Source organism: Amblyraja radiata, chromosome 6 (assembly GCF_010909765.2).
Source record: "Amblyraja radiata isolate CabotCenter1 chromosome 6, sAmbRad1.1.pri, whole genome shotgun sequence".
Taxonomy (NCBI): domain Eukaryota; kingdom Metazoa; phylum Chordata; class Chondrichthyes; order Rajiformes; family Rajidae; genus Amblyraja; species Amblyraja radiata.
This window is the reverse complement of record NC_045961.1, coordinates 103,963,033-103,979,910: the sequence shown is the minus strand read 5'-3', so window position 1 is coordinate 103,979,910 and position 16,878 is coordinate 103,963,033. Positions and strand designations below refer to the sequence as shown.

The 16,878-nt window shown below is 49.3% G+C and overlaps 1 protein-coding gene across 1 annotated transcript in view; it reads left to right on the top strand.

The window, feature by feature from the left end:
* Positions 1-16,878, top strand: part of myo7a (myosin VIIA) — a 201,606-nt gene that overhangs the window by 111,692 nt on the left and 73,036 nt on the right. Inside the window, exons 18-22 of the mRNA XM_033023456.1 lie at positions 3,343-3,501; positions 8,313-8,405; positions 13,771-13,865; positions 14,779-14,863; positions 15,541-15,759. Coding sequence (XP_032879347.1) covers positions 3,343-3,501; positions 8,313-8,405; positions 13,771-13,865; positions 14,779-14,863; positions 15,541-15,759 — 651 coding nt within the window. The remainder of the gene's footprint in view (positions 1-3,342; positions 3,502-8,312; positions 8,406-13,770; positions 13,866-14,778; positions 14,864-15,540; positions 15,760-16,878) is intronic.

Below are 16,878 nucleotides of genomic sequence, written 5' to 3'. Positions count from 1 at the left end.
CTAGGCTTGTATTCACTGGAGTTTAGAAGGATGAGGGAGTATCTTATAAAAACATATTAAATTATAAAAGGACTGGACAAACTAGATGCAGGAAACATTTTCCCAATAGTTGGGCGAGTCCAGAACCAGGGGCCACACTTACAATAAAGGGGAGGCCATTTAAGACTAAGGTGAGAAAAAACTTTTTCACCCAGAGAGTTGTGAATTTATGGAATTCCCTGCCACAGAGGGCAGTGGAGGCCTAAGTCACTGGATGGATTTAAGAGAGAGTTAGATAGAGCTCTAGGGGCTAGTGGAGTCCAAGGGATATGGGGGAGAAGGCAGGCACGGGTTATTGATTGGGGACGATCAGCCATGATCACAATGAATGGCGGTGCTGGCTCGAGGGGCCGAATGGCCTCCTCCTGCAACTATTTTCTATGTTTCTATGAAACCGGAGATCTCTGAGAAAACCCACGCCGGTCACGGGGAGAACGTGCAAACTCCGTACAGACAGCACCCGTAGTCAGGATGTAACCTGGGTTCCTGGCGCTGTTAGGACAGGAACTCTACCGCTGGTGAATAAGACTTGTGGCAAACTGGCCTTCCGTCATTCGGGGATCTGAGCTTAGAACTCGGGCTGTGTAGGATGCTGCGTCGACCACAGATAAGTACAAAATGCGGGACAGGCATCATCTCTGGAGTACAGGGTTAGGTGACTTCTTGGGTCAGAACCCTACTTCAGTTTGGACGTCATGTTAGTTTAGTTTGGTTTATTGTGACGTTTACCGAGATACAGTGCATTTTTGTTGCACGCTATCCATTCAGCAGAAGGACTGTACATGATTACAATCCATAGTGTAGATTCAGGGCAGAGGGTACAACTAAAGGGCCTGTCCTACTTGGCAGGATTTTTTCGGCGACTGCCGGGGTCACATCAGGGTCGCCAAAAGATTTTGAACATTTCAAAATCCAGCGGGCAGCAAAAAAAATGTGTCAACACTTGCACGGAAACACCGCGGGTCAATACGTCGTCACGCCGCGACGTTTCTGTGACCTGATACGTCAGTCGATGATGCCGGCAGTTGCCGAATAAACTCGCCAAGTGGGACGGGCCCTTTAAGTGCAAGGTAAAGTCCGATTAAAGATAGCCAGATGGTCTCCAGTGAGGTAGATGGGAGCTCAGGACCACTCTCTAGTTGTTAGTAGGACGGTTCAGTTGCCTGGTGATAACTGGCAAGGTCAGGTCGGGGGTGGGGGATAGTCCCACCCCCCCGCCACAGGTAATAATAATAATGCATAATGGATGGGATTTATATAGCGCCTAATACTCAAGGCGCGTTACATCGCATTATTCATTCACTCCTCAGTCACACTCGGTGGTGGTAAGCTACTTCTGTAGCCACAGCTGCCCTGGGGCAGACTGACGGAAGCGTGGCTGCCAATCTGCGCCTACGGCCCCTCCGACCACCACCAATCACTCACACACATTCACACACAGGCAAAGGTGGGTGAAGTGTCTTGCCCAAGGACACAACGACAGTATGCACTCCAAGCGGGATTCGAACCGGCCACCTTCCGGTCGCCAGCCGAACACTTAGCCCATTGTGCCATCTGTCATCCCGTGCTACCTGCTCCATGGCTGGATAGTCGGCGACTAAACCGTCTCCCCCACCTGGTTTGCCAGGTGAGGAGGGGGCTGTGGACCCCCAGCAGGACCAAAAACAAGACCTGTCAAAGGGCGGATGAGCTCCTAGCGAGCCAACGGCCATCCACACTTCATTAGAAGTTGCGATCACTGTCGTACACGGCATTGTAACGTTGATGTTTTCAACAATGATGATGATGATGATGAAAATTGGGAAGAAACTGTCCCTGAATCTGGAGGTGTGCGCTCCACACTTCTGTACCTCTTGCCTGATGGGAGAGGGGAGAAGAGGGAGTGGCCGGGGTGAGACTGGTCCTTGTTTATGCTGCTGGCCTTGCCGAGGCAGCGTGACAGATATACACAAGGTTTGTGAGCCTGTGATTGGAGTGTGGTGTTCCGTTTCAGCCACCTTGCTCTGGGAAGGATGACATGAAGTGGGAAGGGTGCAGAAAGATATGAGGATGTGAGTCGGCAGGAATTGAGGGCATGGGGGGGGCTACAGGGAGAGATTGGGCCGGCTCGGAGTTTCACTCCAGCACTCCAGCACGGTGGCACAACGGTGGAGTTGCTGCCTCACAGCGCCAGAGACCTGGGTTCGATCTTGACTACGGGCGCTGTCTGTGCGTAGTTTGCACCGTCTCCCCGTGACCACGTGGGTTTTCTCTGGGTGCTCCGGTTTCCTCCTACATTTCAAAGACGTACAGGTTTGTAGAATAATTGGCTTATTGTAAATTGTAAATTGTCTCTCGTGTGTGTGGGGTAATGTGCGGGGATCACTGGTCGGCACGGACACGGTGGGCCGAAGGGCCTGTTTCCGCGCTGTATCTCGAAACTAAACTAAACTCTTTGTTGCATCTTTTGTAAACCAGCATCTGAGATCCTGGTTTCATCATTAAGTTTAGCTCTTTATTCTTACGTGTGGCTGGCGTGTTGCTCTCTATTGTTGCGTGTGGCTGGCGTGTTGGTCTTTATTCTTGAGTGTGATTGGTGTTGCTCTTTCTGTTTGTGTGTTGTTGACATGTTGCTCATGCGTGTGATTGGCATATTGCTCTTTGTTGTTGTGTGTGGTTGACATGTAGCTGAAGTGTTGCTCTTCATGCATGCGTGTGGCTGGCGTGTTATGCTCTATTGCGTGTGGCTGACATGTTGCTCTTCATGTGTGCATGTGGCTGGTGTGTTGCTCTATGTTCCGTGTGGTTCGCGTGTTGCTCTGTTGCGTGTGGCTGGCGTGTTGCTCTCTTGTTCCGTGTGCTTGGCGTGCTGTTCTCTATTGTTGCGTGTGCTTGGCGTGTTGCTCTCTGTTGCGTGTGGCTGGCGTGTTGCTCTCTTGTTCCGTGTGCTTGGCATGCTGTTCTCTATTGTTCCGTGTGGCTGGCGTGTTGCTCTCTGTTATGTGTGGTTAGCGTCATGCTCTCTGTTCCGTGTGCTTGGCGTGTTGCTCTCTGTTCCGTGTGGTTGGCGTGTTGCTCTCTGTTCCGTGTGCTTGGCGTGTTGCTCTCTGTTCCGTGTGGTTGGTGTGTTGCTCTCTGTTCCGTGTGCTTGGCGTGTTGCTCTCTGTTCCGTGTGCTTGGCGTGTTGCTCTCTGTTCCGTGTGGTTGGTGTGTTGCTCTCTATTGTTGCGTGTGGCTGACGTGTTGCTCTCTGTTCCGTGTGCTTGGCGTGTTGCTCTCCATTGTTGCGTGTTGCTGACATGTTGCTCTTGGCTGCACCAACAGCTGTTTGACCGGGAGTTGTGTGTGCGCCAGCTGAGGTACTCTGGCATGATGGAGACCATTCGTATCCGCAGGGCGGGCTATCCCATCCGCTACACCTTTGTGGAGTTTGTCGATCGGTACCGGGTCTTGATGCCTGGGGTCAAACCAGCTTATAAACAGGTGAGCGTTAAACATTACCCCCTCCCTAGATCCCTACCCGTCTCCCCCTGCCCCTCCCACCAACCCACCCTCCATCCAGTCCCATTCCATCTATCTTCCTTCCTCCAGCTTCACTCTTCTCTCCTTATGTCTCTACAACACTGGCCTCTGTCCAACCAGCAGCCACAAATCTCTTTAGTCAGAGGGTGGTGAATCTGTGGAATTCATCTCATCACCACAGAAGGCTGTGGAGGCCGAGTCAATGGATATTTTTAAGGCAGAGAGAGATAGATTCTTGATTAGAACGGGTGTCAGGGGTTATGGGGAGAAGGCAGGAGAATGGGGTTAGGAGGGAGAGAGGAATTCAAGGCATGATTGAATGGCAGAGTATTGATGGGCCGAATGGTCTAATCCTGCTCCTTTCACTTATGCAAATGCTCGGCCCCACCTGTATCTGCGCCCGTTTCTCCCCCTATCCCTTCTCACCTCTATTTCTTCCTCCAGTGTCACAATTTGCACTTCTTTTATCCTTCATTCGTACATTCTCATTGAATCTCATTGAAACACGTAAGGTTGTTAAGGGTTTGGACACGCTAGAGGCAGGAAACATGTTCCCGATGTTGGGGGAGTCCAGAACCAGGGGCCACAGTTTAAGAATAAGGGGTAAGCCATTTAGAACGGAGACGAGGAAACACTTTTTCTCACAGAGAGTTGTGAGTCTGTGGAATTCTCTGCCTCAGTGGGCGGTGGAGGCTGGTTCTCTGGATGCTTTCAAGATGAGCTAGATAGGGCTCTTAAAAATAGCGGAGTCAGGGGATATGGGGAGAAGGCAGGAACGGGGTACTGATTGTGGATGATCAGCCATGATCATAGTGAATAGCGGTGCTGGCTCGAAGGGCCAAATGGCCTACTCCTGCACCTATTGTCTATTGTTCAGCATCTATGGTGCGAAGGAATAGGTGACTTTTCGGGTCGAGACCCTTCTTCAGGGAGTGGAGGGGGCGGGAAGAAGCGGTGATCGTTGGTAGGCACAGACTCGGTGGGCCAAAGGGCCTGTATCTGCACTATATTTTTTAAACTAAAAACTGAATAAACTGAAAAAGAACATAGTACAGCACAGGAACAGGCCATTCGGCCCACAATGTTGGTGACAATCACGTTGCCTAGTTACACTGTTCTCATCCACCTGTACATGATCCATGTCCCTATTCCATTCACTTCCATGTGCCGATCTAAAAGCCCCTTAAATGCCACTCTTGTTTCTGTCTCCACCGCCACGCCTGTTCCAGGTAGTGTTGCCAACTCTCTCACTCCTAAATAAGGGACAAAAGGTCAAAATACGGGACAAATTCCTGACGGCAATTCATTGACCGACTGGGCCGTGTCTGGGTGAATGATGAGTTGGCCCCGGGTGCTGGACTGTACACAAAGCCCAGCCGGCGGGCCAGCTGAGGAGTTTTGGCCCCGGGCCGCGCGCAAAGTTCCATATCCCTCCAAACCTGTCCTATACATGTACCTGTCCAACTGTTTCTTAAACGATGGGATAGTCCCAGCCTCAACTACCTCCTCTGGCAGCTCGTTCCATACACCCACCATCCTTTTTATGAAAAAGTTACCCCTCGGATTCCTATTAAATCTTTCCCCCTTCACCTTGAACCTGTGTCCTCTGGTCCTCGATTCCCCTACTCTGGGTAAAAAGATGTTATCCCGCTTTCTCATCCACTCCCGACACACTGGGGACATTTTACACAAACCTGCACGTCTTTGGGACGCGGGAGGAAACCGGAGCACCTGGAGAAAACCCACGGGATGACAGGGAAGGACGTGCAAACTCCGCACGGACAGCACCCGATGTCGGAATCGAACCTGGGTCTTTGGCTGTGAGGCAGCAGCTTTATTAGCCGGCCCACTCTGCCACCCATATCCTGTCATTGGAGCACTGCTCACGTGTTGTTGTTAGTTCTGTGTTCGGGTATAAAAGGACAAGCATCCTGTGCAAACTTCTGCCAACGTGTGTTTCCTGTCAATATCCCTCTTCCGTCAGGCAGAAGATTGTAAAGCATGGAACACCCTCTGCCCCGCTGTTGTCAGACTGCTGAACAAACCCCTCATAAGTAAAGAATGCAGTTAAACATAGAAAATAGGTGCGGGTGCAGGCCATTCGGCCCTTCCAGCCAGCACTGCCATTCAATGGCTGATCATCCAAAATCAGTTCCCCACTCCTGCTTTCTCCCCATATCCCTTGATTCCATTAACCCTAAGAGCTATTTCTAACTCTCTCTTGAAAACATCCAGTGAATTGGCCTCCACGGCCTTCTGTGGCAGAGAATTCCACAGATTCACAACTCTCTGGGTGACAATGGACAATAGACAATAGGAGCAGGAGTAGGCCATACGACCCTTCGAGCCTGCACCGCCATTCAATGTGATCATGGCTGATCATCCACAATCAGTACCCCGTTCCTGCCTTCTCCCCATATCCCCTGACTCCGCTATCTTCAAGAGCCCTATCTAGCTCTCTTGAAAGTATCCAGAGAACCGGCCTCCACCGCCCTCTGAGGCTGAGAATTCCACAGATTCACAACTTCTGGGTGAAATAATGTTTCATCATCTCAGTCCTAAATGGCTTACTCCTTATTCTGAAACTGTGACCCCTGGTTCTGGACTCTCCCAACATCAGGAACATGATGTTATATAGCCAATGAACTGGCCTCAACTACCTATCAGGAACATGTTTCCTGCCTCTAGCCTGTCCAATCCCTTAAGAATTTTATATGCTTCTATAAGATTCTCTTTCATCCTTCTAAATTCCAGTGAATATAAGCCCAATCGATTCATTCTTTCATCATACGTCAGTCCCGCCATCCCGGGAATTAACCTGGTGAGCCTACGCTGCACTCCCTCAATAGCAATAATGTCCTTCTTCAAATTAGGAGACCAAAACTGCACACAATACTCCAGGTGTGGTCTCACCAGGGCCCTGTACAACTGCAGTAGGACCTCCTTGCTCCTAAACTCAAATCCTCTTGCTCTGAAGGGCAATATGCCATTTGCTTTCATAGAAACATAGAAAATAGGTGCAGGAGTAGGCCATTCGGCCCTTCGAGCCTGCACCGCCATTCAATATGATCATGGCTGATCATCCAACTCCGTATCCTATACCTGCCTTCTCTCCATACCCCCTGATCCCTTTAGCCACAAGGGCCACATCTAACTCCCTCTTAAATATAGCCAATGAACTGGCCTCAACTACCTTCTGTGGCAGAGAATTCCAGAGATTCACCACTCTCTGTGTGAAAAATGTTTTCCTCATCTCGGTCCTAAAAGATTTCCCCCTTATCCTTAAACTTTGACCCCTTGTTCTGGACTTCCCCAACATCGGGAACAATCTTCCTGCATCTAGCCTGTCCAACCCCTTAAGAATTTTGTAAGTTTCTATAAGATCCCCCCTCAATCTTCTAAATTCTAGCGAGTACAAGCCGAGTCATATCCAGTCTTTCTTCATATGAGAGTCCTGACATCCCAGGAATCAGTCTGGTGAACCTTCTCTGTACTCCCTCTATTTCCTCACTGCCTGCTGTACCTGCATGCTTACTTTAGTTAAGAGCAAAATTTCAATATAACTTTACAGATTAATCTTTTAAATGTTTTTTTTAATCATTCTGTACATAAAGTATGTTCACCAAAATTAGTTAATATTTGTGGTTCTGTTATAAGTTTTCAAAATAAATGAGTTTAAAATTTAAAAAAAAGTTAAATACAAATTAGAACTGAGTTTAGTTTATTGTCACGTGTACCGAGGTACAGTGAAAAGCTTTTGTTGCCTGCTAACCAGTTAGTGGAAAGACAATACATGATTACAATCGAGCCATTCACAGTGTACAGATACATGATAAGGGAATACACCCCACTACCCCAACATGCTTATGCAGATGTTATCCCACCTTCTATGTTCTGTTATCCCACTTCATGTTCTATGTTATCCCACTTTTGTATCCACTCCCTACACAATAGGAGGAAGTATTTTCCTATGTCACTTAACCTACAAATCCGCACGTCTTTGGATTCGGTTAGTAAGAGCGTCAGAGGTTGCAGGGAGAAGGCAGGAGAATGGTGTTGAGAGGGCTTGATATTAATGTACAATTGTCCCTAATGTGTGTAGAATAGTGTTAATGTGCGAGGATCGCTGGTCGGCGTGGACTCGGTGGGCTGAAGGCCCTGTTTCCGCGCTGTATCATAAGGTCATAAGTGATAGGAGCATAATTAGGCCATTCGGCCCATCAAGTCCACTCCGCCATTCAACCGTGGCCGATCTATCTCTCCCTCCTAACCCCATTCCCCTGCCTTCTCCCCATAACCCCTGACACCCGTACTAATCAAGAATATTCCAATCTCAGACTTAAACATATAGAAACATAGAAAATAGGTGCAGGAGTAGGCCATTCGGCCCTTCGAGCCTGCACCACCATTCAATATGATCATGGCTGATCATCCAACTCAGTATCCTGTACCTGCCTTCTCTCCATAACCCCTGATCCCTTTAGCCACAAGGGCCACATCTAACTCCCTCTTAAATATAGCCAATGAACTGGCCTCAACTACCCTCTGTGGCAGAGAATTCCACAGATTCACCACTCTCTGTGTGAAAAATGTTTTCCTCATCTCGGTCCTAAAAGACTTCCTTCCCCCTTATCCTTAACCTGTGACCCCTTGTTCTGGACTACCCCAACATCTATTGACTTGGCCTCCACAGCCTTCTGTGGCAAATTATAAACTAAACTAAACTTAAGGTCTTTCATTTGAAACCAACTTTCACCATTTTCTTTCGCCAGGGAGACCTGCGCGGGACGTGCCAGCGAATAGCAGAAGCCTTCCTAGGCCGGGTTGATGACTGGCAGATTGGGAAGACAAAGATTTTCTTGAAGGTGTGAATGGTTGTGAGCGGTGTGGTGGGGGGGACGTTGGCCGATACCCCCACAACAACTCTGACCTCGGCTAGGCTCATTATAAAAATGTTTTTGTTTTTAGTTTTGTTTTCAGTTTAGTTTAGATATACAGTGCGGAAGCAGGCCCTTTGGCCCAGCAGGACCGCACCGACCAGCGATCCCCGCACAATAAAGAGCGTGTCCCACTTGGTGATATTTGTCGGTGACTGCCGTCAACATTGACTGACGTATGCGGATAAATGTGAGGTTATCCACTTTGGTAGCAAAAACAGGAAGGCAGATTACTATCTAAATGGCGTCAAGTAGGGAAAAGGGGAAGTACAGCGGGATCTGGGGGTCCTTGTACATCAGTCTATGAAAGTAAGCATGCAGGTACAGCAGGCAGTGAAGAAAGTGAATAGGAGATGTCATAAGTGAAAAGGCTTGTTGGCCTTTATAACTAGAGGAATCGAATATAGGAGCAAAGAGGTCCTTCTGCAGTTGTACAGGGCCCTAGTGAGACCACACCTGGAGTATTGTGTGCAGTTTTGGTCCCCTAATTTGAGGAAGGACATTCTTGCTATTGAGGGAGTGCAGCGTAGGTTTACAAGGTTAATTCCCGGGATGGCGGGACTGTCATATGCTGAGATAATGGAGCAGCTGGGCTTGTACTCTCTGATACACACTTAGAAGGATGAGAGGTAATCTTATTGAAACATATAAGATTGTTAAGGGCTTGGACACGTTAGAGGCAGGAAACATGTTCCCGATGTTGGGGGAGTCCAGAACAAGGAGCTACAGTTTAAGAATAAGGAGTAAGCCATTTAGAATGGAGACGAGGAAACACTTTTTCTCACAGAGAGTTGTGAGTTCATCCCAGTTTGGCAAAAGAATAAATCAGGGAAGGTAGTACATCCGTGGATAACAAGGGAAATCAGGGATAGTATCAAAGCGAAGGATGATGCGTACAAATTAGCCAGAAAAAGCAGCATACCGGAGGACTGGGAGAAATTCAGAGTCCAGAAGAGGAGGACAAAGGGCTTAATTAGGAAAGGGAAAATAGATTATGAAAGAAAACTGGCAGGGAACGTAAAAACTGACTGCAAAAGTTTTTATAGATATGTGAAAAGAAAGAGATTAGTTAAAACAAATGTAGGTCCCTTGCAGTCAGAAACAGGTGAGTTGATCATGGGGAACAAGGATATGGCGTACCAATTGAATAACTACTTTGGTTCCGTCTTCACTAAGGAAGACATAAATAATCTGCCGGAAATAGCAGGGGACCGCGGGTCAAAGGAGTTGGATGAATTGAGTGAAATCCAGGTTAGCCGGGAAGTGGTGTTGGGTAAATTGAATGGATTAAAGGCCGATAAATCCCCAGGGCCAGATAGGCTGCATCCCAGAGTACTTAAGGAAGTAGCTCCAGAAATAGTGGATGCATTAGTAATAATCTTTCAAAACTCTTTAGATTCTGGAGTAGTTCCTGAGGATTGGCGGGTAGCAAACGTAACCCCACTTTTTAAGAAGGGAGGGAGAGAGAAAATGGGGAATTACAGACCAGTTAGTCTAACATCGGTAGTGGGGAAACTGCTAGAGTCAGTTATTAAAGATGGGATAGCAGCACATTTGGAAAGTGGTGAAATCATTGGACAAAGTCAGCATGGATTTACAAAAGGTAAATCATGTCTGACGAATCTTATAGAATTTTTCGAAGATGTAATTAGTAGCGTGGATAGGGGAGAACCAGTGGATGTGGTGTATCTGGACTTCCAGAAGGCTTTCGACAAGGTCCCACATAAGAGATTAGTATACAAACTTAAAGCACACGGCATTGGGGGTTCAGTATTGATGTGGATAGAGAACTGGCTGGCAAACAGGAAGCAAAGAGTAGGAGTAAACGGGTCCTTTTCACAATGGCAGGCAGTGACTAGTGGGGTACCGCAAGGCTCAGTGCTGGGACCCCAGCTATTTACAATATATATTAATGATCTGGATGAGGGAATTGAAGGCAATATCTCCAAGTTTGCGGATGACACTAAGCTGGGGGGCAGTGTTAGCTGTGAGGAGGATGCTAGGAGACTGCAAGGTGACTTGGATAGGCTGGGTGAGTGGGCAAATGTTTGGCAGATGCAGTATAATGTGGATAAATGTGAGGTTATCCATTTTGGTGGCAAAAACAGGAAAGCAGACTATTATCTAAATGGTGGCCGATTAGGAAAAGGGGAGATGCAGCGAGACCTGGGTGTCATGGTACACCAGTCATTGAAAGTGGGCATGCAGGTGCAGCAGGCAGTGAAGAAAGCGAATGGTATGTTAGCTTTCATAGCAAAAGGATTTGAGTATAGGAGCAGGGAGGTTCTACTGCAGTTGTACAGGGTCTTGGTGAGACCACACCTGGAGTATTGCGTACAGTTTTGGTCTCCAAATCTGAGGAAGGACATTATTGCCATAGAGGGAGTGCAGAGAAGGTTCACCAGACTGATTCCTGGGATGTCAGGACTGTCTTATGAAGAAAGACTGGATAGACTTGGTTTATACTCTCTAGAATTTAGGAGATTGAGAGGGGATCTTATAGAAACTTATAAAATTCTTAAGGGGTTGGACAGGCTAGATGCAGGAAGATTGCTCCCGATGTTGGGGAAGTCCAGGGCAAGGGGTCACAGCTTAAGGATAAGGGGGAAATCCTTTAAAACCGAGATGAGAAGAACTTTTTTCACACAGAGAGTGGTGAATCTCTGGAACTCTCTGCCACAGAGGGTAGTCGAGGCCAGTTCATTGGCTATATTTAAGAGGGAGTTAGATGTGGCCCTTGTGGCTAAAGGTATCGGGGGGTATGGAGAGAAGGCAGGTACGGGATACTGAGTTGGATGATCAGCCATGATCACATTGAATGGCGGTGCTGGCTCGAAGGGCCGAATGGCCTACTCCTGCACCTATTGTCTATCTTATCAGGTCACCGGAAAATTTGCGGCGGTGATGCGGAGCGATGGCGTATTGACGGGGCGTGATGGCGTATTGACGCGGCGTGATGGCGTATTGACGCGGAGCGATGGCGTATTGACGTGGCGCGATGGCGTATTGACGCAGAGCGATGGCGTATTGACGCGGCGTGATGGCGTATTGACGGGGTGTGATGGCGTATTGACGGGGCGTGATGGCGTATTGACGCGGAGCGATGGCGTATTGACGCGGCGTGATGGCGTATTGACGGGGCGTGATGGCGTATTGATGGGGTGTGATGGCGTATTGACGGGGCGTGATGGCGTATTGACGCGGAGCGATGGCGTATTGACGGGGCGTGATGGCGTATTGACGGGGTGTGATGGCGTATTGACGGGGCGTGATGGCGTATTGAAGCGGAGCGATGGCGTATTGACGCGGAGCGATGGCGTATTGACGCGGCGTGATGGCGTATTGACGCGGAGCGATGGCGTATTGACGCGGCGTGATGGCGTATTGACGGGGTGTGATGGCGTATTGACGGGGCGTGATGGCGTATTGACGCGGAGCGATGGCGTATTGACGGGGTGTGATGGCGTATTGACGCGGCGCGATGGCGTATTGACGCGGAGCGATGGCGTATTGACGCGGAGCGATGGCGTATTGACGCGGAGTGATGGCGTATTGACGCGGCGTGATGGCGTATTGACGCGGAGCGATGGCGTATTGACGCGGCGTGATGGCGTATTGACGGGGCGTGATGGCGTATTGACGCGGAGTGATGGCGTATTGACGCGGCGTGATGGCGTATTGACGGGGCGTGATGGCGTATTGACGCGGCGTGATGGCGTATTGACGCGGAGTGATGGCGTATTGACGCGGAGCGATGGCGTATTGACGCGGCGTGATGGCGTATTGACGCGGAGTGATGGCGTATTGACGCGGAGTGATGGCGTATTGACGCGCGGTGTCTTCCAAGTTTTTTTTGTTGCCGCTAGATTTTGAAATGTTCAAAATCTTTTGGCGACACTGATATGACGCCGGCAGTTGCCGCCAAGTGGGACAGGCCCTTAACGCTATCCTACACACACTAGGGACAATTTACAATTTTACCAAGCCAATTGGCCTATAAACCTGTACATCATCGGAGTGTGGGAGGAAACAGGAGCACCCGGTGAAAACCCACGCAGGTCACGGGGAGAACGTACAAACTCTGTACAGACAGCACCCGTAGTCAGGATCGAACCCGGGTCTCTGACGCTGTGAGGCAGCAGCTCTACCACTACACCACCGTGCCGCACTCTTCTCTCACTCTGTGCCCACGGCCTTGTTTAACCGCGAGCCCCAGCTGCCGCCGTGTCAGGAAACCGCTTTGTACGTTGGAGTTTGGCGTTAAGGGCGGCAGGACCTTGCCAGGAAACATCCGGATTCCACATTGTCGTGGTGAATGTAGAAGGTCATCGTCATGGAAACCTCTGGGTGTCTGCTGGATTATGGGGTTAAAATTAACAAATATGGAAATATCGAATGTAATACTTGGCTGTGTGTGTGTGTGTGTGTGTGTGTTTGTGTGTGTGTCTGTGTGTGTGTGTGTGTGTGTGTGTGTGTGTGTGTGTGTGTGTGTGTGTGTGTGTGTCTGTATGTGTGTCTGTGTGTGTGTGTGTGTGTGTGTGTGTGTATGTGTGTGTATGTCTGTATGTGTGTGTGTCTGTATGTGTGTGTGTGTGTGTGTGTCTGTATGTGTGTGTGTCTGTATGTGTGTGTGTGTCTGTATGTGTCTCTGTCTGGGTGTGTGTGTGTGTGTGTCTGTGTGTGTGTGTGTGTATGTGTCTGGGTGTGTGTGTCTGTATGTGTCTGTCTGTCTGGGTGTGTGTGTGTGTGTGTGTGTCTGTGTGTGTGTGTGTCTGTGTGTGTGTATGTGTGTCTGCCTGTGTGTCTGTCTGTGTGTCTGTGTGTACCTGTCTGTGTGTCTGTGTGTACCTGTCTGTGTGTATCTGTCTGTCTGTGTCTGTCTGTGTGTGTCTGTCTGTGTGTATCTGTCTGTGTGTCTGTCTGTGTGTCTGTCTGTGTGTATCTGTCTGTGTGTCTGCCTGTGTGTATCTGTCTGCGTGTGTGTCTCCGTTATCTGTGGCACTATTAATGCCATTCATGACAATACTGTGAAGGTATGGTTGCTAAATGAAGTTTATTTACTTTTTGTCTTGCAATTTAAGAACATCCGTAAAAATAGATCCCATTCATCACCCGGGGGACTCTATAATGTAAGAGTGGCCCTTGTGTCTGTGGTTTGTGCATCAATGATGTACCAGCCCGCTGTGATCCTCTGCTTCCCAACACTAACCTGTCCCTGACCCCGCACTGACTATTTGGGCAGTAGAGCATGTTTCCTACCGTGTGTCCCAACTTGCTTTTACCTCCACTCCAGGACCACCACGACATGATACTGGAGATCGAAAGGGACAAGGCCATCACTGACAAGGTGATCCTCATCCAGAAGGTGGTGCGGGGATTTAAAGACAGGTGGGTTCCAGATGGAGATGTGGTACAACATTGTGGGATAGGGAGGTGTGGAGCCGATGAACACATCAGCCGTGGTCTTGAACTGTGGATGTGGAGTGGATGTTCCCACTAGTGGGAGAGTCTAGGACCACAGGTCACAATATCAGAATAAAAGGACGTTCCTTTAGGAAGGAGATGACAATAGACAATAGGTGCAGGAGTAGGCCATTCGGCCCTTCGAGCCAGCATCGCCATTCAATGTGATCATGGCTGATCATCCCCAATCAGTACCCCGTTCCTGCCTTCTCCCCATATCCCCTGACTCCACTATCTTTAAGAGCCCGATCTAGCTCTCTCTTGACAGTATCCAGAGAACCGGCCTCCACCGCCCTCTGAGGCAGAGAATTCCATAGACTCACAACTCCCTTGGGGAGGGACTCAAATAGAGAAAGCTATTAGACAGTGTGTGAGGCAGGAGGCAGAGAAGGAAAGCATCCAGACCCAACATGTAGGGGGGAAAGAAGAAAACAATAATAAACAGAGAATAAGAGGTGGTGGGGTTCTCTCTCTTGAAAGTATCCAGAGAACCGGCCTCCACCGCCCTTTGAGGCAGAGAATTATTTTCTCACAGACTGACAACTCTCTGTGAGAAAAAGTGTTTCCTCGTCTCCGTTCTAAATGGCTTACTCCTTATTCTTAAACTGTGGCCCCTGGTTCTGGACTCCCCCAACATCGGGAACATGTTAAGTTGCCTCATAACATGTAGGATGAAAGGATGTAGGATGATTGCGTTGCCTGATAACAGCTGGGAAGGATGGAAGTTGGAGCAGGATGGTTCAGTTGCTCTAGAGAGGGCCCTACCCTGCTGTACTATGCGATGCTGCACGGCAGTTTTGAGCTCTAGGTGTGTACAAATCTCTAAATTCTTCCCCAGGTCAAACTTTCTGAAGATGAGGAACTCTGTGATGTTAATTCAGCGCTACTGGCGTGGGTACCGATGCAGGAAGAGATTCAGTGCGGTACGTTGACTGTTCCATAGTTTAGTTTCGAGATACAGTGAGGAAACAAGCCCCTTTGGCCCACCGATTCCGCGCCGACCAGCGATCGCCCCTCGTGCACGAGCGCTCTCCTACATAATGGGGACAATTTACAATTTTACCAAATCCAGGTGACCTTCACACCTGTACGTCTGTGGAGTGCGGGAGGAAACCGGAGATCCCCGAGAAAACCCACGCAGGTCACGGGGAGACAATAGACAATAGGTGCAGGAGTAGGCCATTCGGCCCTTCCAGCCAGCACCGCCATTCAATGTGATCACAATAGACAATAGGTGCAGGAGGAGGCCATTCGGCCCTTCGAGCCAGCACCGCCATTCAATGTGATCACGGCTGATCATCCACAATCAGTACCCCGTTCCTGCCTTCTCCCCATATCCCCTGACTCCGCTATCTTTAAGAACCCTATCTAGCTCTCTCTTGAAAGCATCCAGAGAACCTGCCTCCACCGCCCTCTGAGGCAGAGAATTCCACAGACTCACAAGGTACAGACTCACAACAGAACGTACAAACGCCGTACAGACAAGCGCCCGTAGTCGGGATCGAACCACGACGGCAACTCTAGCGTTGTGGCAATATAAGGTGAACTAAATTGTCAGGCCGTGATGAGTTGAGTGTTTGTGCTTTGCGCCCGTGTACAGATGCGACTGGGGTTCTGCAGGCTGCAGGCCCTGCACCGCTCCCGCAAACTCTTCACCCAGTACCACTTCGCCCGCAAGAGGATCATCCTGTTCCAGGCCCGTTGCCGTGGTTGCCTGGTGCGCCGGGCCTTCCGTCACCGCCTCTGGGCCGTCATCACCATCCAGGCTAGCGTCCGCGCCATGATCGCACGCAGGCTCTACAAGCGGCTGAAAGGGGAGGTACGTACGTGTCCTGGGATGCCAGGACTTTCATATGAAGAAAGACTGGATAGACTCGGCTTGTACTCGCTAGAATTTAGAAGATTGAGGGGGGATCTTATAGAAACTTACAAAATTCTTAAGGGGTTGGACAGGCTAGATGCAGGAAGATTGTTCCCGATGTTGGGGAAGTTCAGAACAAGGGGTCACAGTTTAAGGATAAAGGGGAAGTCTTTTAGGACCGAGATGAGGAAACTTTTTTCACATAGAGAGTGGTGAATCTGTGGAACTCTCTGCCACAGAAGGTAGTTGAGGCCAGTTCATTGGCTATATTTAAGAGGGAGTTAGATGTGGCCCTTGTGGCTAAATGGATCAGGGGGTATGGAGAGAAGGCAGGTACAGGATACTGAGTTGGATGATCAGCCATGATCATATTGAATGGCGGTGCAGGCTCGAAGGGTCGAATGGCCTACTCCTGCACCTATTGTCTATGTACGTACGTGTCCCATACTTCTACGTCACCTATCCCCGTCCTCCACAGATGCTGCCCGACCCGCTGAGTTACTCCAGCACTTGGTGTCCCCAACAATAAATGCCGGAGTTTAGAAAGATAGGGTGGGGTTTAGAGGCATCTCTAACAGGGGAATTGGGGGAAATTGAAGGATGTGGGAAATGATGGCATGGAAATTATGTTTCATTGGGAAGGTGAGGGTTGGTCTTATAAGTACGTGGTAGGAACAGAATTAGGCCATTCGGCCCATCAAGTCTACTCCGCCATTCATTCATTCATGGCTGATCTATCTCTCCTTCCTAACCCCATTCTCCTGCCTTCTCCCCATAACCCCTAACAACCCCATACTAATCAAGAATCTATCTATCTCTGCCTGAAAAATGTCCATTGACTTGGCCTCTGCTGCCTTCTGTGGCACTGAGTTCCATTCTACACGAGAGGGCTTCCAGGTTGGGGAGCCCAGCTCGCTGGTAGCAGCCTTTGCAATGTAGGATTCCTTCTTTACTAACTGTGTTGTATGTCGGGGTTCTTCTGAGGGCCTGCAGTGCCGTGACATCCATGGGAACCTCCCAGTGACTCAAGCCATGGAGGTGGGTGGTGGGCAGGTGGGACTAGTGTAGCTGGGGCAT